Source organism: Protomyctophum bolini (assembly GCF_963924005.1).
Source record: "Protomyctophum bolini genome assembly, chromosome: 16".
In the NCBI taxonomy this organism is placed as follows: Eukaryota; Metazoa; Chordata; class Actinopteri; order Myctophiformes; family Myctophidae; genus Protomyctophum; species Protomyctophum bolini.
The window spans coordinates 28,114,052-28,139,516 of NC_137877.1; the positions used below are offsets into that span (position 1 = coordinate 28,114,052).

Genomic DNA, 25,465 nt, shown 5'->3' on the forward strand with positions numbered 1-25,465 from the left:
ATGTTCAGAAAGTAACTCATAACATGTTGGTTTCAAATCTGCTGCAGAACCAATCAAACGAAGGTTCAAGGTTCAAAGTGGTACTTTGTTGTTACATCTTACAGGTACATAAAAGTAAAACTTGTTTTTGTTTGGCTTCCTTCAGAGAATTCAGGAAGTCAAACGGGTTTTGATGCATTCAATTGATGGCTCCAGTGTGGCTGCAGTCTTTGTAAACAATGGGTGTGTTTGACAATGGTCAAATGACAATTGTCACCAGAACCAGGGACATATAAATATAATTATGTTTCCATAAGTGGGCTTACATAGTAGAGGGGGTGTGTCTAATATTGAATATTGAATCAAGCTACTTTCCTGTGTAGACTACTTAAAATGATGTCTGCTACTCATTACGCCCTGCACATAAACACAGGGTTGGGTAGGACATTATGATGAATCACATTCTATCTAGCCCCAAAGTCATGCTCCCAGTTAATTATTCACTCCTATGAGGCAAGAACTTTTTTTTATTGTTAGCCTTGTTTTGCTTATTTATGGTTTAGCCCTAGGGCCTTGTTTGTTCTCATTTAGTCCGACATGGATGGTCATGGTTTACCATGACATGCTTTGAAATAATAATTACTGTAATGTGAATGTGAATATACCTACTGGAAGTTACCTAATAAAATAATAAAATACACTAACAGTTGCTGAACTTGCCTGGATACTAGCATGCATGCCCTTCAAAAATAAAAACATTTGATCTGTCTGATCAATGTTGTTTGACCGAATACCAGACGAGTCGCCCCTTTACCAACGGCACAGAGCGGTCGGCATGAGGTCGGTGGAAAAAGATCGAGAGGCGAGATGGTTTAGGGGCGACCATATCTGATACTGTTTGACCTGTGCAACAAAGTGAAGTCACAGGAATAGAACGGAGCACAAATATCCACCCCCCCAATAATAATGCCTATACTGTATAACACAGTAATGTCAGTCAAACTACCTCTCTCATAGGTGTGCAGTGTGTCCACTCCAGTGTGTCTCCTATACGCACCACTGCTTAAAGCATTCAGATGATACAACTTCAGCCTTGGGGAAACACTGGTCTCTGTTATGTCTCTTTCTCATCTGTGTGAGCGTGCATCATTGGTGCATGGGATATGTTGGCTAATCCCAATTGGCTAGTTCCACTCCATTACAAACACCTACCCCATAGCCTGGAGGGATGATGGGTATGAAATTATAAATAACGAAAATAACATATGTAGACGGATTAGAAAACTATTCTGCAATTTGCCTATACTGGCATGCAGCGTGCACAAGACATTTATTTGACACTGATTGGTGTAGTAGTAAATAGAGACTGACCTTTTTTCAGGACTCCTGCTGGTCACGGGATTCCCATGGGATTCACGATTCATTTTCTTTTTATTGATCCTGTGATTGGGACGGGACGGGAGCGGTATGGGACAGTGTCAGTCTCTAGTAGTAAATGAGACTGTCTGCGGACACACACATTCTAACCATGTATTTATGTCCACACAAAGGAGATGCATATAAGGACACAAATATTATAGGTGCATTAGAGAGTTACATCTACAAAATCATGGCATGTGTTTTCAAGGTACAATAGGCATGTCACTCAGTACTCTAGTCTATGGGTATAACGAGTAACAGCGTCTCTGCCATATATGACGGCTGCCAATTATTGCGGAGACACCTCAATACTTTCAACTTTGCCAGCCTTTTTGCCTCCTTTTTGGGCATCCCAAGTTGATCGGATCCTCTAACAACCAGTTGTGCGGGCATACGCACATATAAAGACAAATAATCTGCACCTGCCCAGCTCTGAGATAATATGTAGAAGTGGTTGGTATTTAATGACCTTGGTCATAAAGGCTTCCTCTAGGCTAGGGTCAAAGGTGCAGGCTATCTCTAATACAGACACTTTTCTGGACTCATCAACCACAACAATATTTGGTGTATTAGCTGTCAGATGTAAAGGTATCTGGGTTATCACAAAGTTAGAACATGGATGGAATTACACATCCTCTCTCTGAGGATGCATGATATTTTGATATGTTCTTTGCTATGTGTTCCACTATTCTATCATGGCGTGCTATGTACATTCCTTTGTATGCATAACAGGCCAGCCATTAAAGATGTGTGACAGTGTTTCAGTGATCTGTTCTGTGGCGCAAGCAATGTTGGGGAACCAGATGGAAAGATCGAGTCTAGTGGGAAGGACTTGTAGTCTGGCTTCAACTGTGAATGTGATAATGTCCTCATTGAGTGCAGTGTTCTTAATGACAGAGTGATCTAGGGAAGACATGCAATTTTCCATTGTATTGGAGTTTTAGTCCAGGCCAGTGTTGTTGGTGTACATCCATGAGCGATATAGTGAGAAGGTGACCGTTGCCCTGACCTGGATGAGGGGATCAATTACTGTAGATAGACCTCACCCACTCCAGGGACACTCCAGTACGGACACAGAACACACACACACACACACACACACACACACACACACACACACACACACACACACACACACACACACACACACACACACACACACTGGCTAAAAACAATTTGTAACAAAATTACTCGTATGACTTAAAAGTACTACGACTGGATAACAGAAACCACAATGCATCACAACACTTTATGAGCTTGTAGATCGGCTATTTTAGCAATTCTTTTTTTTTTAAGTAATTAGATTTTTGGACTATAATGGCATTTCCAAAATCGCTTAAATGAACGTGGATGAAAGCTAAATTATAAGTTATGCAATATGCTTAACAGTGGGGACTGCTTCATGCCCCCTGTGTGATATTTGGTGCCTCCAAGGGGGGCCCGGGGACCCCAGGCTGGAAAACACTGCAACAGACAGCAAAAGGGAATCTTCTTGACCTTTGTGATGGAAGGCTAATGCTAGTGTCCTTCAGAAAGCTCTGTTCCAAATGCTTTACGTCAAGGGGGCACTTATGATGTAGCAGTATGGTGAGAGAGAATGACACAGCTCTATTTATCATAGCCTTGTCTTTTTGTATCCCCGGTGATTCTTCACCCTGTCAAGTGAATTGGAAGGATCCTCCAGGTTGGCCGGCAGAGTGTTGCTATGCGACAATAGGCCAGGGAAAATGAAAACTGACTAACCCACTGTGTCATGCATGCCTTAAAGTAATATACAACTCATGATGTTTCATGGCCCACTATTCCAGTGTAATAAAGAGAGAGAAAAGGCATAACCCCTGGAACAAACACATTGCAGAATGAAGCCCTACAGTATGAACAAAGGTCAGGTTCTTTTCTGACCATTCTCTTTGTGTGTGTGTGTGTGTGTGTGTGTGTGTGTGTGTGTGAAGCTGCAGTGTAAGCACAGCTGGTTCTCTCTGCTTGGCTTTCACGCCCACTCGACCTATCTTTCTCATTGGCTGCTGTATTGACTACCTATCGTCCTGATTGGCTGCCTCGTCTTTAGGCAACCAGACACTTTTTGCCTCTAGCCGACCTCTCAGCCAATGGGATTGCATTGCAGGCAGCAACAACGTGTGTGTGTGTGTGTGTGTGTGTGTGTGTGTGTGTGTGCAGCTGGTAAAATATGACTGTCGTTTTGGGCTTGTTTCCTCTCCTGTGTTTTGATTGGAGTTTGTTTTTAATTTTCTTTGTCTGGAGCCGTTACAGACAGTACACTTAAATTGAAACAAATCCATTGTTCCATTCTAGAATGCACTTTGTAACTGGTGGATGATTCGTTCCCTTTTGTTTTGCAGATGACCCTCAGTGATTGACAGATGTGTGGCACTGCAGAAACCCATCTTCTCCTGGTGGAGAACTGAGTTCTGGGACAGTGAGGTGAGCGGATTTGTCTTCTCAAACGGGTTCAGTATTTAGCTGCCGCTGACATATAGTGCATGCATTCATCCCTCTTCACTAACCTCAACAGTAACACCACTTGAATGTTGTGTCAATAAAGCAGAAGTTACATAAACTTAACATAAATCTCTCTGAAATGTTGTGGCAGAGGATACTAATGGGGGCGCACATAACATTTTCCGGCTAGTTCTCAGGGGAGCACATGGAGATGTTGCTTGGTGCGCACTGCGGCCCGACGTCTCTAATCTACCACAACGTTACTTCATCCCGCATGAGACGGATGAAATGAACTACTCATGTACTATGTTTAATGTACTTCCAAAGTGTGTACATTGTTTTATGTCACAGGTAGGCTTGCCACCTTTGAGATTTTGAAATAAGGAACACTTATACGACCACACGGCGAAGCAGCGCCATTATCAGGTTATCGGATTACATTGACTAACTGGTCTTGGAACGCCTCGGGATCCCCCAGGATTAACTTAATTTAAGTTACTAATGTTGTTCTGGAGAGGGAAGTCTGGGGCTCTCTGGTGGAGCTTTAATTAAATGGGCGCAATATTTAATTAAATTGATTCATTTATATTAAATACATGTTTATTTATTAGACTTAATTAATAAACAATCAACCATAATAGTCTACTAAAATAGCTTGGCTATATGCCCACATCAGCAGCCATTGGCATTGAAATGGACAGCCCTGGAAATAGAAATACCTACTGATTGACATCTTATAAAAACACAGATAAACACGATCTCAGGAGCAGTTTCAGTCATGAAGAGCTGTGACACTTGTTGTTGGGTGTTCTGTGATCGTACTGTTGATCCTTGAAGCATGCTGTTTGCTATCAAACAGTCCCCCATGCGCCATAGAAAACAAAACATACGCCAACATACTTTGCAATTTGCTTTATATTCAACTCCTGTGACGCTGTCAAGCCACGGATTTGCCTCTTCCCCACACTCAAGTCTATATTTTTGAAGGCGTTTTCTTTTTTGAGCCAGACGCGGTGGAGAATCAGCTGTTGTAGAACTTGTAGTAGCCTATAGACAGCGCGGTGCGGCCAGCCGGCGAGACAGGCACTGGATTTGGCACTTCGCCACGGCGCAGAGGAGAGCAGCAGACTGAGCAGAGCACACACACATGCATATCGGCAATCACAGGGAAGGTTTTTGTTTATGCTCGTGGGAGGTCCTGCGTGACCCCCGCGCCAGAACAATTGTGCTGTCTTTAATAGTTCCTGTTTTATTTTCTTAATACGTTCCGTATTGATTCAATACGGGACGCATCATTTAGTGCTCAAATAAGGGACGAATCCGTATTTTACGGAATGGGTGGCAACCCTAGCTCACAGGTGCATGGTTTTCATATCGTAAATATATGAACTTTGGCTAAATGTTTGTGTAATAGACGTGGGTTCTTGTTTATTACTTGCTTAGACTAGAGCTTCGAACGGCATAACACCTTGTCATGGAAGCTTGGTTACAACCGAAACAAAATTCCTCTTCCTGTTCAAAATTAGAGATACCTCTAAATAATAATAATAATGAGTCAACAATAGTTTTATAATAGCCGCGATACACACAGATGAAGGCAGGTATGCCACGTTTGATGAATGGCACCGAAAATACACCCAAGAGAAGTGGGAGTTAATGGAAAAGAATGTTATAGATAATAGACGACAGAGATTGTGAGGCGGTGTGAGAAGGGGCTCATAAATTATGAATGGAAAGAATTTAGTTGGAAAATGTAGATTTTAGGATGCCATTCAGTGGCCAAATGTTAATAGTATTAAAACAGTCTGCTGTTTTCAGTGAATGCTCGTCTATTATGACTTTCCCAGAATATGGATGCTAGAGTTCACGTGGTTAAGTAACGGAAATCAAATCAAATCAAACTTTATTTCTATATTTACAACAGACGAGGCTGACCAAAGTGCTGAACAAGGTCAAAACAACAGAACAAAGCAGACAATAAAATATAAAACAAGAGCATACATTAGCACAGAGCAGAATAAGGAAGACAGAGAGCTCAGGTGCAATTAAAAGCAAGGGAGAACAGATGAGTTTTGAGTATTTGAAAGCCCCAATTGACTGGGTGGATCTAATGGGGAAGGAGGGCAGCATGTGCCAGAGCCTGGGGCCCGCAAAAGCACGGTCACTCTGCTCCTCTTGCTAGTAGGCTCGACCAGCAGCAGCTTGTCCGCAGACCGTAAAGCTCTAGGTGGGACATAGGGCACAATTAAGTCAGAGAGGTAGGAGGGTGAGAGGCTGTGACGTGTTTTTAAAAACAAATAAAATAACCTTAAAATCAATTCTAAACTTAGCAGGGAGCCAATGGAGAGAGGCCAGAACTGGCGTGATGTGGTCTCGTTTTTTGTGCCAGTGATTCTGCATGCAGATACAGATACATGCATCTGCACTAGAGTAAACTACTTGTCGGCCGCAACTAATTGTCTGCCATTTTAGCTGTTTGGTCAAAAACGTCTGGCACTGGTGAGCTACCGCCTCCTACAGCACTGGCGCTGAACCTAAAATTTAAATCTTTATAAAAAATAACACCAAGATTTCTAACGAAGGGATGGACTTTTACCCACCTAGGGAGCTGGAGAGTTATGATTTCAGTTTTATTTTCGTTGAGAGTGCGTCGCAATGTGAATGTCATTTCATTGAATTGTTTTGATTTGGTTATGATGTTAGATTGTGCCATAGTCACACACAGGCTTTCACATGACTCATTACCCCATAAAAGCCCTGTTCAATTTATGACAAAACAAGGATTAGGCTCTCCACTAAACCTAATGTGGCACCACCAACAAATGTAAACCTATTTGTTGGTGCCACTGTTATCTTGCAACACTGTTCAGTTTGTAACTTTCCCTTTCTCATACGCTATATTTATACTGGATAGTTTTTGATTGATCCGACTAATCCGACTTTCTTTTTTGGAAAACTGAACTCAAATAATTTACTATCTTAAACTACTACACTATGATAAAATGACGAAACCAATGGAAAGTGTGTTTGAGGAGGGGTTGACTACTACTAATGTACTGTAATTCTCCAATATGTTAATAAATACTTCAATCAATCAAACGTAACCTTACACATAGCCAGTTAAACCAACCGACTAATGCCTGAAATGTCAATGGGAACTTCTCACTTTTTGAAATGAAAAATACATACACTTAGTCCTAATCCATAATCCTATCAAGTAGAAACCTCAACAAGCTGTTGAGCAAGACAAAGCTGTTTTCTAGAGTGTTGAAATGCTAAGACGGCAAAATGTGGATGATGACGCAACTAAAGCAGCTCAAAGCCCATGTCTCATGACCATGGTCTGAAAAATACCAATTCTGACACTTTAGTGTCAGAATTGAGAGAGAGAGAGAGAGAGAGTGTGTGTGTGTGTGTGTGTGTGTGTGTGTGTGTGTGTGTGTGTGTGTGTGTGTGAAAAATAATTTGAATGCTATTAGAATTATATTATTTTGTTCAGTAATGTCTCCAGCTCTTTAGTAAAACATGAAACATGAAATGTCAGGTCGGGATACCCATTTGGCGACTTATCGCCCTGCATCTCTTAACACCCTCAACTGGTATCCAAAAAGTCACTGGAGCCTGTAGCTTTCCCATTCCCATACTACCAGTACCAACCTTATGTATATACACACACACACACACACACACACACACACACACACACACACTCCCTCACTTGCACTGAGACACATGCCTCATTCATAGCCAGCCTGAGCAAACACGGCTTGCCTTTTCATGTGATAATTAATTTGGATACATTTTCCATGTGATGCTTTCCGAAGGATTATTTTAGGCCGTCTGCTGTGGTTAATTTTAGCTTCTCAATACAGAGAACGTGGATCAAGCCTTCCACCCACAGCCCAACATTAATTGTTTCCCTGGGTACAAGATGCTATGGAGACCAGTAAAATTGGGAAGAAAACATACAATTATTAATTTCTTTCAACTTTAATATCTAGCTGCCGTGCACAGTTCTTTGTATATATTGTTTATTGCAGTCATCTTAGATACATGACCACTTCAGGTTTCATATACTCGACTGAATGAGGTTCAACTTCACCTTAAAGTTTATTGTCTCATCTGATGGGGTTTATTGTCACATCTGATGGGGTTTATTGTCACATCTGATGGGGTTTATTGTCACATCTGATGGGGTTTATTGTCACATCTGATGTTTACAGTGTAAAGAGTGAAAAAACCTTTTCTGTGTAGGTTTCCATAAATTGCAGTTAATAAAGACGGCCATAAGGAAGGACATTTTTCAAATTACAAAACAATATAAATGTACATAAGAATTTAAACAAAATAAATGATCATTTGTGATTTTGTAAATGATTCTGTGTAATATACAGTATATTCAGTTATAGTTAATCTCTCAAGAACAGATTCTGTGCTGCGCTACCGAATCTGTCAGCAAGGCCATTCAGAATGTGTATAGACTAGAGGGTGCTGTTTTTTCTTTTCTTTTTGCCGATGGGTTCCCAGATTGAGTTACTGTTGACTATGTTATGGCTGGCTCTGAGGCCATAACGAAGAAGGGCAAACCACACCGGAGGACAATCCAAAAAATAAGTATATATTTTTTCATACTTGAATAATAGTAATTCAAGAATTGAATCAAAGTTTCCAACTTAAATTGGCAGGGAAACATGCTTCCCAAAATGTATAACCAAAACAACAAACAAATGAACAAAGGTTCTCTCCTGCAGCCGCCCCTGCAGCCTGTGGAGAAATGCAGACCTGAAGTGCTGTGAGAGCAGGTCTCTTAAATAGTGTTTGGAGAGACAATGGCCAGGTGTCTCCCCTTCCACTCATCATCTCTGGCTCCGCCCTCCAATACTGCAATGGACTTGTTAAAGGCACAGCCACACACACAGAGAAGTTAAGAACCCCATAGTAGACTTAAAGGCCCAGGGGGGCCGTCACAACTATTAGAGTTCTGTAGAAGGTTGCACAGCAACCTTTTGGGAACAAGTTAAGTAATTGTGCGTGCCTTTATTGAGGAGTTAGTAGTAGGCGTGTTACTCGTGTGTGAACACAATGTCGCCCTCTGGAAATTCCAGCACCATCTTTATGCTTTATTCATTTGGATCGCCATTTGCCCCAAAAGAACATTAAAAGTAAAACAAAACAAAAAAAACCCTAAGAATGGCAATCCATGAAATTACAAGTCGATTACCAGACTTTTACTTGTAACTGAGTAGTTCTACATTGAAGTAATTGTTACTTTACGTTCTATCCCGTTTCCCGTATCTCTGATCTCCATCTCCCTCTTCCTCCGTCAGGCAGCTGAGGTGGGGGGGCTCTGAGGAAGATGTTGGGTTCGGAGCGTGGCGTCGTGGAGGAATGGCTCTCAGAATTCAAGGTAAGATCCTGGCGTGGCACTCGCTCGTGACTCGTGACACTGATACGCTTGTGTGGCAGTCATCCTTGGAGTGGCATTCATCCAGGGAACCACTCCTTGTGAGTGGAAGAGTGCTGGCAAAGGTGTGTGTGTAGGTGTGTGTGTGTGTGTGTGTGTGTGTGTGTGTGTGTGTGTGCGTGAACCTCAGTACTATTTGTATTTGATTCCTATGGGGATTATAATTTGATGTACAGTAGTGGACTCGGAAAGCTATTTTGTGTGTGTGTGTGTGTCAAATGGAGAGGCTATAAATTGATGAAAATGTAGTTTAGCGTCCTTAGCAAGAAGGATGGCCGAAGTGAAGGTAAGAGGTTTATGAGGTTGGGGATGTTAGCTCTGGTCTTCTCCTTAGTGGTATGTTACTCTCGACACACATGAAATGCAGCACAGCCTAGTGTCGACTGCTGCAAAAATAAAAATAACAATTTCCCTACTCACCAATACAGACTGTTTTGTGGTGTCGAAAGACTACTTTCCTTATTGGACACACTCTGAGCCCCCCATCACACATATAAAATGCACTTTTTGGCCAGAAAAGAAAATATTTCACTGGCAGGAAAGATCTGGTCAATGGGATTTTTGAAGATCTGTAGAGGGCTTAGTGGAGTAACTAAACATTTTTTTGTGAAATAATTTGACCAAAAAGTGCATTTTACACATGTGGTGGGGTGCTCAGAGTGGGTCCACTAGGGAAAGTAGGCTTTCAACTCCACAAAACCGTCTTTGTATTGGTGAGTAAAAGTGTTCTTTTTATTTTTGCAGCGCAGTTGACAGTCGGTGTAATTTTATATTTTCTGTTTCATGCGTGTGCATGAAGTTGAAAGTTCCATAGCGTTAAGGAGAAGTCCTTAACGCTATGGACCAGAGCTAGGGGGGCTGTTATGGGCGGAAGGGAGTATGTGATGAACAGGGAGGTAGAGAGGGAGCAAAGCAGAACACAGTGAGTCAGTATGTGATCGGGCCACTCCAGGCACACTGTGTTCTATCTTCAGTCAAAATGACCAGGCTGTGTTCTGTGCTAAGGAGAACGCTTGCTATATCTTATCAACAATGTAGAGACAGTCAGGCACACACAACTTATTTGACACAAAGATTGATTGACACACGTGCAATGCTTGAATCGATGTCATTAGCAGCTAATCGTATGTGTGCTATGTGTGTTGGGCGCTGTAGATGTGCTGTGTTCGGTGCACGACACCTGCATGAACGCTATGTTGTTGATGCTGTTTGAGAGAAGCCTTGGTTCAAACAGCGTTGACATGACTGGAGTTCAGACTTTTGAACTCCAGACACTCTCTAGTAGATAGTACCGGTACATATCTTTGCAGATTGGATATGTGGATGGATATACACTGTGTTCTTGTCTCCTCTCACCCCAGACCCTGCCAGAAGCCCACATCCCCAGCTATGCAGGCAGCCTCCACCTGAAGAAGTCCCTGGTGCCAGCTCTCTACAGAGTCATCCAGGACCCCAGCAATGAGGTAATACACATACCTACATAATCATGATTCAATGCCAAGTTCCTTTACACACATGATACACAGACATACACAGTCAAAACTGTGGGGAAAAAATACCAGTAAGGATCCATTGAGGATTTTCTATGCAGTGTTGTTTTCAAGCTCAGGGAAATGTATTTCTTGTGACTTTCCTTATCACACACACACACACACACACACACACACACACACACACACACACACACACACACACACACACACACACACACACACACACACACACACACACACAAACACGCACGCATGCACGCACGCACACACACACACACACACACACACACACGCACACGCACGCACGGACACACACACACACACACACACACACACACACACACACACAGGGACACACTGGCTGTGTTCTGGGAGGATAAGGTGGACAGTCACAGTTGCAGTGCCAGCCTTGTTACCTGTGAGATGTCACACTCAGGGTGTGACATCTGCTGCCCACAACACCCAAAACACACGCACGGCACACATGAGTTATCCTTATGCGAGTGTCACACATACAAAATAGCAGATCTGCCAGAGCTGCATTGGGAGCTTGCTGATCTGCTATGTTCGGTGCACGATACCCACACACATCTAGTATAAATCAGGATTAAGTGTTACATTGCTGTTACTGTACTGTACATGCACATGTGTGCTATATACCAATACAGACATCGCACAATGTTTGTGTGTAGTAGTGTCTCTGTACACGGAATCACATTTTGGGCCTGGCACTAAGTTTTATGATTTTCTTTCTTTTCCTTGTTTCTATACCAGTAATGATTCATAATTTCCATTTTATTGAAGAAAAATTCTGAAGCACTTACTGTAACCACACAGGTCCATAATATCACTCAGACTAACATTAACAGTCAGTGGCTCCTTCTGTCTCTCTTTTCCACTCTTTCATTCAGTACTACAAACATTAGAGTTGTCATTCTGACTACACAATCCCATTAGCGTGCGTGCGTGCGTAGTCACTAGACTAGATGCACTAGAGTCTAGTAGTGCATGTATATGCATGTGTGCATGTTTGTGTATTGCATGTGTGTGTATTGCTGATTAGATTGAGGAACAAATCAATCAAAGCCAATTCAATAATGAGAGGGTACTCATTGCACTATCAGCTACCGTACACACACACACACACACACGCACTCACACGTGCTGTTTTTCCAGTTGGTAGCCCAACCCTTAGAGAGCCTAGACAGTGTGAACATGTCCTTCCATCAAACCCGCCTATGCCTGCATCATAGCGATTCATCGTCTCGGCTTAATCAATTCCTATTGATTGATTGGGGATAAAACTTTCTCTTTCTTTTCTCTTCACGTCAATGCACTATTATGGTGGGAAGAAAAAAATACGGGTGAGTCAAAATGAAGGAAGCATGTGAATGAAGTTTATCAGGAGGGCAAATCAAGAAAGGGGAAGCAGGAGATTGAGTGAGATAAGTCGGGGGCAGGCCGCTGCAGCTCATCTTAACTCCTCCACGATCCCCTTCGCTTCCTCCTTATTATTCTCCTTCCGTACTTTCCTTCAGACTCCTTCAGATCCCGATTTTTGAGTGCCCTAGACCAAGGGTTCCCAAACTTCTCAAAAATCCCCCAAAAATAATCACATTTGAACTGATAAGCACGTGAAATTGTATAAATTACATTTACTAGAATTTCGCCCCCCTTCGGGGGGCTCAATCCTAGTGTCGTTGCAGCGCAATATGGGAAGAAGGAAATTGCGGGAGTTGACAGACTCAGAACCGAATAGTTCTGATGATCCTCATGGGGGCTACCCGCAGCCCCGCCTCCCCGCAGGCCCCCCCCCCACAGCGTGGAAAAAAATAAGTTGATGTTTTCACTGGTACTTTGGGTAGGCTACAGCAGTGATACTCAACCTCAGGCCCGCGGGCCACATCAGGCCCGCGGGACCATTATGACTGGCCCACCAATGAAAGTCTAAAAAAAAGAAGAAAAAAAAAATCTGGAAAATGAAATAAAAATAAATAAATCTGAATGAAGTTATCTTTAATTACATTATTATAAGTAATACTATTAGAGTTGTACTATTACTCGAACGAAAATAAAAGCTTGGGGCGGGGGGGGGGGAGATGCAATGCAAATGAAAGACATATACTGTGTATCCCTATTCCCTGACATAATTTTATAGCTAAACGGACAGAATTCTATTTTATTTGAATGATGAAACCCAGCTGCCATTAATAGTTCTTCACTTATAGCTATCTATTTTCAGGTAGATTGTTTTATTTTACTCAGTCAGCCATATCACTACTACATTTTTGTCATGAAAAAGGTCATAGCTGGGTAATCTATTTTCAGGCAAATTGTGTTTATTGTATTTTATTTTACTCAGCCATAACAATTTATTTTCTGTTAACCAACTTGCTGGCTGGCAGGCAGGCAGACAGCTACTCATAGACAGGCAGACAGACAGCTACTCATGGATAATTGGACAGGCAGGCAGTCAGACAGCTACTCATAGACAGGCAGACAGACAGCTACTCATGGAGAATTGGACAGGCAGGCAGACAGCTACTCATAGACAGGCAGACAGACAGCTACTCATGGAGAATTGGACAGGCAGGCAGGCAGACAGCTACTCATAGACAGGCAGACAGACAGCTACTCATGGAGAATTGGACAGGCAGGCAGGCAGACAGCTACTCATAGACAGGCAGACAGACAGCTACTCATGGACAATTGGACAGGCAGGAAGGCAGACAGCTACTCATAGACAGACAGCTACTCATGGACAATTGGACAGGCAGGAAGGCAGACAGCTACTCATAGACAGACAGACAGCTACTCATGGACAATTGGACAGGCAGACAGCTACTCATAGACAGACAGACAGCTACTCATGGACAATTGGACAGGCAGGAAGGCAGACAGCTACTCATAGACAGGCAGACAGACAGCTACTCATGGACAATTAGGCAGGCAGGCAGGCAGACAGCTACTCATAGACAGGCAGACAGACAGCTACTCATGGACAATTAGGCAGGCAGGCAGACAGCTACTCAGACAGGCAGACAGACAGCTACTCATGGACAATTGGACAGGCAGGCAGGCAGACAGCTACTCATAGACAGGCAGGCAGACAGCTACTCATAGACAGGCAGACAGTAAGACAGCTACTCATTGACAGACAGACAAATAACTACTCATGGACAGACAGACAGGCAGGCAGGCAGGCAAAGAGCTACTCATGTTATGTTATTATGTTATTATAACAGCTACTCATGTTATGTGCAATAATTTGTGCAGTTATGGAAACAGCTCTTTGTGTTTATGCAAGAAAATGTAACACATTTATTTATTTACATATTGTGTGCATGCACATTGTACTTTCCGCCGCGGATTTATTTATTTGCCAAATGGTCTAAAATTGAGTTATTTAGCATACTTTTACCAATGAATTAGCCTATACACAGACAACGACTGATTAGCCTATTTTGGACGATATGGGTCTTTTCTCGAGTCACTCCGCTGAAAGTGTCAGTGTTGCTGCCTTACACACCCGCCGCCTATGGGCACTGTAGCCTACTGTAGGCATATAATACCTGGCTAGGTGAAAACAAAAGAAACCCGATTAGCATTTGAGTACTTTTAACACCTCTGAACAGCCGGCGGAATTCCAGAGCATGTGTAAATACGCTAGTATGCAGTCTGTGACAGAGTCACAGAGTGTCAATAATTCCCAGAAAATATGTAATGTTAATATAAAATGTCCACGAAAATCCTCATGGGGGCTAAAAGGGGCTATTTAATTCTTCATATAGCCCCCACAGACTCGACGTCGTTGGACAGACTCCACTTCATGTTTCAGCTGTGTTTTTAAACTCAGTAGTACACAGCGCACACTCGCAATTGCAGCTGGAGGGCGACGCGACACACACACCCCCCCCCCCCCACACACACACACACACACACACACACGATGTGATTTGGGAAAAGCACAGAAAGAACAAACGATGCACGGGCGTGCAAATGATTAAGCACGCACAGAAGCACGCACAGGCAAATGTTTGGAGAAGCTGAGAAGCACACGCATGCAACATGCTGTAATGACCTGTTTTGGTTTCTTTTGCGTGACTGGCTCGCAAACGTTTGGCGTGTGGCGTGTATTGAGAAAGTGCGGAGCGTTTTCGTCGTGGCATGATGTATTCCAGTCCAGTTGTTGGCGGTGGCAAGCATGAGTCTTGTTTGTTCACTTTGTTGTTCACGTTGTTGTTGTTTGTAGAGTGGGCGAGTCCGTTTAGTAGTACAGTGGGTCGGTCACACACAGCACAGAGGAGCAGTGAAAGGGGGAGGAGGCTCTGTGCTGGTGGAGAGTTTGGCAAACATGACGATTTTGACGTCACAGAAAGTTGTCCCATGGGATCGTGTGGTGATGTAAAACAATATTTATAGAGTAATTAAGACATTTCTTTCAATTAAATGTAGCCTATATGTATTCTGGGAGTGTGCCGAATTTATTGTGCATATAGAGATGTGTGGTAAAAGTGTGGTTCGGTCGGAGAAAGCTGTTGGATAAACGGCCACTGTGCTTATGTACCCCTGTCTATTAGGGTAGCAGGATGTAGCCGCACTACAATCACAAAATATTCTAGATCGGCTATTTTCACGTTTGCCTCTTTCTCACGTACTATTTGACAATTTAGGTATTAACTGTTTGGGTGCCTAGTACGAGTGGGTGCCTAGTGCCTAGTTTTCGGTCTTTTTCAAAATAGTGAATGTGAAATACGAGAAAGACACTGGTTTACGACAAATAAAATAAATGTCAACATGCATTTCTTGTCTCTGTGTCCCTCCAGCTCCTCGAGCCTGTGTGTCACCAGCTCTTCGAGCTCTACCGGAGCTCTGAGGACCGCCTGCGGCGCTTCACCCTGCAGTTCCTACCAGAGCTGGTGTGGGTGTACCTTCGCGTCACCGCCAGTAGGGACCGCCAGAGTAATGGGTGCATCGAGGCTCTCCTCCTGGGCATGTATAACCTGGTGGGTGCCAATACGTCTTGGGCATAACAGTGGTAGCAGTTCATAATGGGTAAAGGGCTGAAGTTAACGGTGTTATCAAGAGATTAGTTTGTCCCTCGTGATTTCAAAACTTGTTGTGATGCTGTTTGCTTTGTGCCATTTTTGTGTCCCTGTTTGGACTGGGTGCTAGTGAGGAGAGGGGCAAAACTTACCAACATAAATTGACTGAACGATTGGCCAAAATAAGAGGTAATTGTATTGCTAGGCACAGATCCTTCATATATTGTGAAGTCAATGGCCCTCAGGAATGCAACAATTGGCTGCCATCTCCATGTCATTACAATAAGCTTGTGTTAAAAATTGAATTCTTGTGATTAATTTCTCAACCACCAACTACAGGTTAACCAAGTTTAAGAATATGTTTTAACACTAGATTTTGGTCCAGTATCGGTCTTATTTTTTCACATCTGAAACCATTTCCTTGCTGCTGTTCCATTGCTACCATTGCAACAGACAAGTTAGAGAGTAGTTGCTTGCTCGACAAGAAGCATAGAACTACAGCTTGACGTTTACTATGTGTCAAAGTAGGGCGTAGTTATCCCCGAATCTCAACTCTGTCGTCACTACGCTCGTCCCCTACACTTACCATGAAGTGGTGGGTGTGACCACAGAAAAACAGCATATTGACCCTTTTTTTTAAAAAGCTACTTTGTCCCATATAATAATAAGCCACCGGTACATTATTTAACTAGGAATGGGACCGTGGCAGCCCATCTTTAAGATGGGCTGGTACATTATTTAACTAGGAATGGGACCGTGGCAGCCCATCTTTAAGATGGGCTGGTACATTATTTAACTAGGAATGGGACCGTGGCAGCCCATCTTTAAGATGCACTGATGTTGTATTTGTGAGGTGTCATCTGTTACTAGAGGATATACCGATGCTATGCATGTGTTTACAGAATCATATAACAACAAGACTTGACTATCCCCCAGGCATTTGTCAGGGTAGTATCTGGCTCTAACCTTTTAGTTAACAGTTTCAACCAAGCCAATGAAGCAAGTACTCTTATTTACATTATTTCTCAGACAGGATATATAATATAAAATGTTGTTGCAGGATAAATTAAGGTATTCGTTCATCATAACTAATGGAGGTACAGTAAGAACATTATTGTGGCACAGACAACAGTCTCTAGGGAAATGGTAGCGTAATGGACAGAGCTCCGATGTATAGCTTCACCAGGAAACACCCATGGGGAAATGGACTAAGAGCAAACGATATCAATGGAAAGAGCTCCCTGTAAGCTACCTCAACGAGAGGTATGTTCATGCATAATTTAGCTCCTTGTACTAGCCATGCCATTCTACACACAGTCTCCTATGGTCATTGACTACACAGAACAGATAAGCAGCCTTGCTCTCAGCAGCTCCATCAGATATTCAGAGATATACTGCCGGCCAGTGAAGGGTACGGCTAAGGTTGGACAAAGATTGCACTGCATGTCGGAGATAAAGCTGTATAACCTGATTAGTAACACATCCAATGGCCTGAATTATGGATGCTTGGATCGACTGGTGCACATAATAATATGGCACACGCGGAGAATAAAACGGGCAGGGTCCAATAAAACCTGGATTGTTAATTGAATTATCAAAGTGTAAAAGTTGACCCATAGCAAAAATAATACATACATACATAAATACATACATACAGTACATACAAGTCATACATACATACATACATACATACTTACATACACATACATACATACATATAACACTTAAATACACTTAAAAATACATAGCAGCCAGTGCAAATGTCTCCTCGCTTGAGAGTTAACCAATTTCAAGTGTTGTTTCTGTTCACTCCTTCCCGTTCTCCTGCCCTCCCCCCCTCCCTCCTACCTTTCTGTCTCTCTGTTGCAGGAGATCGTGGACAAAGATGGCACCAGCAAGCTCCTGTCATTCACAATCCCCTCTCTGTCCAAACCATCTGTATATCATGAGGTGGGATGTTGTTCACTACACCTTACTGCCTTGCCTTTTATTTTAGTCTATTTTTTCTTGACCCCACTGCGTGATGCAGGATGACCCATCTGACCACCTTTTCCACATCTCTAGTGTAGACCAGTGCTTTTCTATCTTTTTGTGCCCATGGCAAAATGGCAGATCTACAAGCTCACAAATGTGTTGCTTTTTGGTCCATTTGTTTTTCCACATTAGTGAATTAGATACATACAAATAATTGTAAACTTTTAGCCTACAATGACATCCTGAAAAGTGAAAACGGTGATGATAATTGTATATATATGACACTAGATACTGAGGCAGTTTGGCAATGTCTCTTGACGTTCTACAGCATACCAGTAACAATTTGATTCCATATTGGCGAAATGGGTTTATCAGTCCTAATAAAGGCCATCAAAACAAAGTGATAATCTTTCTCTATTAGGACGTTGTGCAGTAAATGTGTGTCATCATTGTTGAGCTCTGTACTGTGTTATTGTTAGTTTCATAAAGCGTTCTTGTTCCTTTACAGTGGCACACAGTACATGCAAGACACTGCTGATTCACAAGTCTTCCTTTATGTCCGGTATAATTACACAATGATTAAGATACGATACGTTACTGTCACGATTTGTAAAAACCGGCAGGCCAAAAAGCAGAACACAACAAAGTCAGAGTCCAATAAGTGTTATGTCCTTCCTAAAGTCGCAGCCCTAAATTGTTGCTGTCCAAGTATAGTAATACAGATGTGTGTGTATTGTACCTTCTGATTCTGATCTTCTTCTGTCTATGTATGTATCAGTATCTGGGTTAAGATCACAAGTTGCCCTTCATTCTTCCCTGTAGAACACACTCACGGCTCCTTGTTTTCGCTGTGTTGTAGACCAGAATCTCAATGGCCTGTCCATCTATTGCAAAAAGAAAGAACAGATAAGAATGAATAAAATGTTCAGATTAGCTGTGTCTGAGGTGTTTTGCTTGTGAATATAGAACAGTATCATGTGTAAATGATTGATCCTTTTGTCTGTAACGTGTGCATTTTGTATGCAGCTTAACGTGTGTCTATGTACAGTATGTGCATGTGTTTTTATGATAATGTGTATTGTGTGTGTTTGTACATGCAGCCCTCCAGCCTAGGGTCCATGGCGCTGACTGAGGGCGCTCTCTGTCAACACGACCTGATCAGAGTGGTGTACAGTGGCGTCCATCCACAGAGAGAGACCTTCACTGCACAGAACAGGTAAAGCACCCACTCCAGCAGTGTTTATTTCATCGCCTAATACTATGACGGAAAATGTTCGTCGACTACCTTTTTTGCACTGATGAATGATCCAGTATACTGTAAGTAAAAGACACAAGTCATTTTACACTTGGTTGCATGCTGACAATAGCGGATCTACAAGCTCACAGTCACAATGTGTCGCGCTCCATCAACACAGCACTCCAGATAACTATTTCTATGAAGATTTTGACGATCTTTAGCTGCGTTTTCTCTGAATCTTTTCTCCGCCTGGATTGGCAATTGGGCAATATTTGGACCTCAATGAAAAACCTTCGATGCCCCGCGGTTAGCATATTGGTGCTTCTAGCAGTACCGAAGGAGCTCCAGACTGGCTCAAAGATGGCGGATCGGGATTCTGTGCCAGCGCCTCGCGTTTCCATATGGTGTTTTGAGTGCAGAGGGGGCCGGGCACAGAACTATGTTGTGCACATGCACGGCATGGAAAGAGTTTTAAAAGCACACAGTCATTATTGTGTATTGCTGTCACTCACGATTACAAATTTAAATTGACGATTAATTGTCACACAAAAAGTTGCAATTAACAATTAAATTTAAATTTGGCATTGAACATTGGAACGTTCCAATTTGTATTAAAAAACAATTCCAAAATAGCGGAAATTGTTGATCTACAAGCTTATAACGCATCACGAAGAGAATGTTGTAAGCTTATTTTAATATAAGTGACCAGGGTTAGAACCCTTTCTCCCTGGTCCCCAGTGATTTAGGATCGGCCATTGATGCGCAAAGAGTTTTCTTTCACGTGGGCTGTAGTCCTACACCTCAACAGATGTGTTGTTTTCAATAGCACATCATATACAGTAATATGATTGTTTCTATGGTTGTTTATAGCTTGCGTTTCGCTTACATAAAATATGTAAACGATTTACTGATTGAATAGTTGATCTGATCAAGCATATTAGAGAGGGGTAAAACACCTGACTTGAAGTTACTTTCATTTGCTTCACAAAGCTGGTATCGGCAGGCCCGCCATTTAGGAACCATTTTACCCCCCAACCCCTCCCCTGCTCCACTCCAGAGTATGTTCCTGAGAGTATGTGTTCCTAAGCAATGGAGCAATTTGTTTTCGGGATAACGGGCTCTCGAACTAATGGGCTTTCGGTCCAATGGGGGCATTTCTCCGGACTATTAGGGTTTCAGAATAATAGGCCTTTGGACCAGTGGGAAGTCCCTGTGAATCCTCCCCTTTCTTGTTATAAGAAAGCAGCCTTTTTAGATAGGTTAGATGCTAAGGGTTTGGCTGGCCTGAAAGCTTTTTTATTTATTTATTATCTCTCGCATATCTGTTTCATGCCTCCCAGTGGTTGAATGATAATCTTAGACTAATAATGATTTTTACTGGCATGGCATCTGGCCCTCTTTTTTTTTTGTTACTTGTGGTATGTCAGAATTGAAAATATGCACACACGCATCCACATCAGCATCAAAATAAATTCTCTCTTGTTCAGACCCCTTGGTGTACGGTTTCTTTTTTTATTCTTATACTGTTATATATACTGTTATATATATTTTTTGTCCAGCACCCAGCCTAGTATAGGTTTTGGATGTGTGTCTCATTTGGCTGTTTTTCAGCCTCTTTTTCGTGTGTGTGTGTGTGTGTGTGGGTGTGTGTGTGTGTGTGTGTGTACTGGGACCTCTGCTATGATGGGCATTGAGGGCCATAAATTGAGCTGATGGGTTGTGGCGAGGGTGTGCCTCGTAGCTTATCTAGGAATCCATTTATGTGACTTGGCCTTTTATATGGAAAAAAATCCCATCTTCCCCAAGAGAGGTTGTCACTTGCTCAGCTTGCTGATATACAGCATGGCTAGTATTTTCTAATTATGGCCCTGCACGCACACACAAACGGACAGGTCAAGAAGATGCCTAAAACCAATCAAGTATAAAGTACACCTCCAAGTTGGGTTCCAAATGAGAAGTGTGTTATTTGAATAATTATCTTAAAATACTGCAAACATACTCAACACCACACATACTGTACGTAATGTACACAATCGTGTAGATCTTTATCTAGATCTTTCTTCTTAGACACAGAGAGATTATATTGTAAAAATCAAAGCCGTTTTGAAGGCTTTCCATGGGTCACAGTGAGCGCAGCTGCAAGTTGAGCAGCTTGCTCAGCACGCTAAATAACAGTCCTGCAAGTTAATAAATTGCAATTCCAGATAATTGTCTTCGGTGTACGTATATGCATGCAACGCTGCCACTAATAGTGCACTGATTAGACTGTGACCGAACTGGTCAGTCTAAACTTAAAGAGTCTAAAGAGGCCTATTTCAAAGTATACAAGATTCAGCGCCATCTCCTCTCTGTGCAGATACACTGTAGCACTATTCGTCGCCGATCGGCAGTGACATTTATTTTGTTAATTCAGTAACTTTTTTTTTACTGGAATCCTCTGTTGTTTGTCACCCTGATGCCAGGTTTGAAGTGCTGTGTTTCCTGATGCTGTGCTACAACTCTGCTGTCGTTTACATGCCCCTCTCCTCCTATCAGGCCGTATGCAGAATGAGTTCACGGTGAGGACAATAAACGCACGCACGCACACACACACACACACACACACACACACAAATATGTCCTGTTTACAGCAGAATGTAGTAATTGGCTTGTATAGCGCCATTGTCCGTTTATTGAAAGGTACCAGTTTCCCATTTCCCTTGAGTTTAACCACATTTACCATGTGGTCTTTATTGTAGTTAATTACCATACACTAGTCTTGAGCTAATCTCATAGTGGATTTATTGACGTCACCATCTGACCACGCCCACATTAAGGTCCCCCTTGTCATTTTCCAGTCCGGCTCCCCTGGCCATTGTAAGAGGATCATGATCTTTTAACCTGACTGTAAATCGAACATTATCAATACCAGGTGGGTTCTGAGGTCAGAGAAACAATATACTACAGTATATACACACACCACCAATAGGCACAAGAGTCTGCTGCCTACTATTGACAAACAATAATGACTCAGTCATAACTGCAACAGAACTTGTTGCACAGTAAGGTGCACAAGCTCTTGTAGCGCCCGTTTTTGTTAGTTTCCGCCGTTCTTTTGTTGGTTCACTCACTGTTTTGTTACGGCTTTCCTCTAGCTCCAGTTAGCTCATAACATTAGCTTCTGTTGCCACTCGCTCTGCGTTGCGGAGTTGAGAGTAGGGGTTTTTATGCATGGCCGTCTTTACGGTCATCAGTAGTGGTGCGTGCAAATGTAGTCCAGGTGCTTTACAACCTACTGGAAAAAATGGAGTGGCTAAAGTTAAGCCAATGTGGTGCTGTTGGATAGGATACCTGCATGCGCGTTTGCTTCTCGTAGTGTGACTTACAGTACTCAGGAGGCAGGAGAAGGCATCACTCTGGTATTCATAATGTGAGTTCTTCATGTGGGAGAGACTGCACCACCCCGCCGTGCAGACAACCCAGGATATGAAGACTTCCCTAATTTGGACCGAACAAACACATTGCCTGGAGCTACTGTAGCGATGTCTAGACGGGCGACACATTGAGACCATAAAGAATGCAGAACGCTACAACAATGCTCTCTCTCTCTCTCCTCTCTCTCTCTCTCTCTCTCTCTCTCTCTCTCTCTCTCTCTCTCTCTCAAAGAAGCCCCACTGAGTTTCTGTAGACCCTGAGGATTTCATCAGTTAATCTCATCCGACCTCCCGGAGTATGATATAGCTATGCATGCATTTCTGTTTGTTTGATTAATATTCTTCCTTTTTGTTTACCTTATTCGGTAAGTGACTAATGTTCCATTAGTGGTTCTTTCGTTCACAGGGTTAGTTATTGAGAATACATTCTTTTACAATAACGACATCCTACTAAATCGGATTTGTAAAAATAGCTGATCTAAAACTGCAAGCCCACAACGCATCACAGATTGTGGACTTGTAAGCCTGCTGCTTTTGGTGTGTGACACCACCATGTGACCGGCCACAAATTAGTCTTTAGCATTTCACATCTGTAATTTATATGGTCAAACATTTCTCCTTCTGGGTGGCTTTTATTAAACACATTGAGTGCCACCTGGTGGATGAAAAGAGCGTGCAAAGGCCGTGGCTAATTCAGAAGTTAATGGCTATGGAGAAACAGAAGCAGTACTGGCAAGGCCTTAGCAAGTGTCTGTAGCAACCGGAGCGATTCCAAAAATGATATACAGCGAGGCTTTCTTATAGCAATATCAAACGCCTTAAGACGTGCCTACTCGTCATGAGCGCCTTGCGTAATTAATTTATAGGATTAGTATAACTGTCAATAGCAACAAATGTTGTGTGTGTTAATGCTTGATTCAGTATGACCTCCCTAACTGTGTGTGCGTGTGTGTTCATTCATTCCAGGTTGTGTGTCTGCGGCTTCCCTCGGCAGCAGCAGAAATTGTGGAGGGAACCATGTAATCGTGTGCTGTTGGACCCAGAATTCATGGTTCAGATGCTAACTGCCGTCTACCATGCCATGTACGTATTCGTTGGTGATGTTCACTTGTCTTAAACCAAGCAATTATGGCATTTCGGGGTGCAACAGTTAATAATTTTAATCGATTATTAAATAAAAGATTATTCTAATCAAATCTTTTTATATACAGTATACAGTAGAAAAAATTGTGCAAATTGGCAACTTGTCTCTGCAATGTTCTAAAACCATTTTAATCACAAATATTCGGTTTGAACTAGGTTTTACAGGAATAGCTTGTCAACACATTAAGTATTTATTTATGAGTATAGCCAAAGCTCCCTTTTGAGTTTCTTCCTACTGAAGGACATTTGGTACCAAGCACAATCTTAACTCTGGTCTAGAATAGAATAGTCTAGATCAGTGGTTCTCAAACAGTGTGTCTTGAGACAAGTCACACAGACTTGTCTCATGCGCTTTGGGATTTTGTGACACTAGACCGTTGCCCAGCTGTAGCGCACAGAGTCGGTAACGATGGTAGTTGGAGATCCATGCCCCACCCGGCTATGCAATACTTTAAGTTGTACCCTGTCCAGAGCCTGGGCCATGGGCGGGCCTACCGGGGGAGATGGGGGTGTGACTTCACCCCGGGCCGTGACTCGAGGGGCCCAGCCTGTCAGATGATCGATCACACATCGTTACACAGTCACGACAGAGATTGTTCCCATTCAAAGCATTATCTCTCAGCGTGCTACAAATGACACATCCTGTAAGTTCACTTAAGAAATAAGTACTAAATAAGTAGCTCTTATTTTGAAGAGGAAGTCTGTTTTGGTTGTAGCTTTTGTGTTTCAGATGCCTGGAGAGAGGGACTGACAGGCTGTAAACAAGTGATAGTGGTGGTGGATTAAATGCATGCTTTTAGCCAAAGTTCATTATTTACCATATGAAAACCATGCATCTTTGACTTAAACAATGTACAACACTTTGGAAGTACGTTAAACATGGTGGAACCTCTACGGCGGCGGCAATAGGTGAATAGTTGTTCATTGTGCAAGTATCACGCTGGTAAAGTCATCATCAACAGTTGAAAATTAAATTGAATGGTTTGAAATTGAAATTGAAATTTTGACATGCCCATTGGTGTGCCTAGGCCACAAAAAGTTTGAAAACCGCTGGTCGATATTGACAAGACAAAAAAAAACTGAGATTGTCCCAGACCGTTTTTGCTAACAAACTCCTGAGGATGGCAGCTTCTTTGTGCATGGGCTGATTAGATCGGCAGCAGTAGGTTATTTCATCCCCAGACGGTCGTTGCAAAGCAGATTAGAGTGGATGATTGCTCCTCCTCAGTGATGGGTCCCGTGATGGGACTGGGCAGTGCTCTCCTCTCCACCGCTTTATGCCAGTGAAGTAGAGCTGTGGTTTTGTACATGGAGCATGTTGTACCCAAGGCACACCGATGAGTGCACACCTGTATTTATATCGCTCTTATCACACTGTAAACCTTTATTTTATTTACAACTGTACATTTATACTTGATCTTATTTCATACTTGGTCGCATCGTAGCACGTTGTGAGCTTGTGGATCTTCTATTTTTTAAAATGTGTGGGGGCAAATTAATAAATTCATTTACTTTTCTTTCTTTTTTTTTGGCCCCAAAATTGTGACGCCAGGTTGAAAGTGGTTAGAAAGTGTATAGGTATAGGATTTGCCACTGTCTGCATTGGGAAATAATTGCGCTCAAAGTACTGATATAGTAAATTAAAAGATAATTCATAACTTATGTAGTAAATTAAAAGATAATTCATAACTCATGTAGTTGTATACACGCCACGACGCCAGTGTGCTTCAGCACACCATCTGGGGGATAGTAGTGCAGCATGTTAGTGGTGCATGCAGAAGTAGAGAGGGAGTGTGTGTATGTTGGGGGGAGAGAGAGAGAGTAAGTAATGTCCTCAG

At 42.5% G+C, this 25,465-nt stretch overlaps 2 protein-coding genes across 3 annotated transcripts in view; one reads left to right on the forward strand and one right to left on the reverse strand.

Annotated features, from left to right (window-relative positions):
* The window catches only part of LOC308331277 (CASP8 and FADD-like apoptosis regulator), a 265,394-nt gene that overhangs the window by 19,503 nt on the left and 220,426 nt on the right, over positions 1–25,465 (reverse strand). The window lies entirely within an intron of this gene.
* LOC308331176 (hyccin 2) overlaps positions 1–25,465 on the forward strand; it is a 51,526-nt gene that overhangs the window by 12,892 nt on the left and 13,169 nt on the right. For both annotated transcript variants that reach the window (XM_080786420.1, XM_080786421.1), the window contains exons 2-9: positions 3,759–3,840; positions 9,186–9,265; positions 10,684–10,785; positions 15,642–15,821; positions 17,730–17,810; positions 18,935–19,050; positions 21,534–21,629; positions 23,451–23,567. In XM_080786420.1, the coding sequence (XP_080642546.1) occupies positions 9,215–9,265; positions 10,684–10,785; positions 15,642–15,821; positions 17,730–17,810; positions 18,935–19,050; positions 21,534–21,629; positions 23,451–23,567 (743 nt within the window). In that variant the 5' untranslated portion in view covers positions 3,759–3,840; positions 9,186–9,214. The remainder of the gene's footprint in view (positions 1–3,758; positions 3,841–9,185; positions 9,266–10,683; positions 10,786–15,641; positions 15,822–17,729; positions 17,811–18,934; positions 19,051–21,533; positions 21,630–23,450; positions 23,568–25,465) is intronic.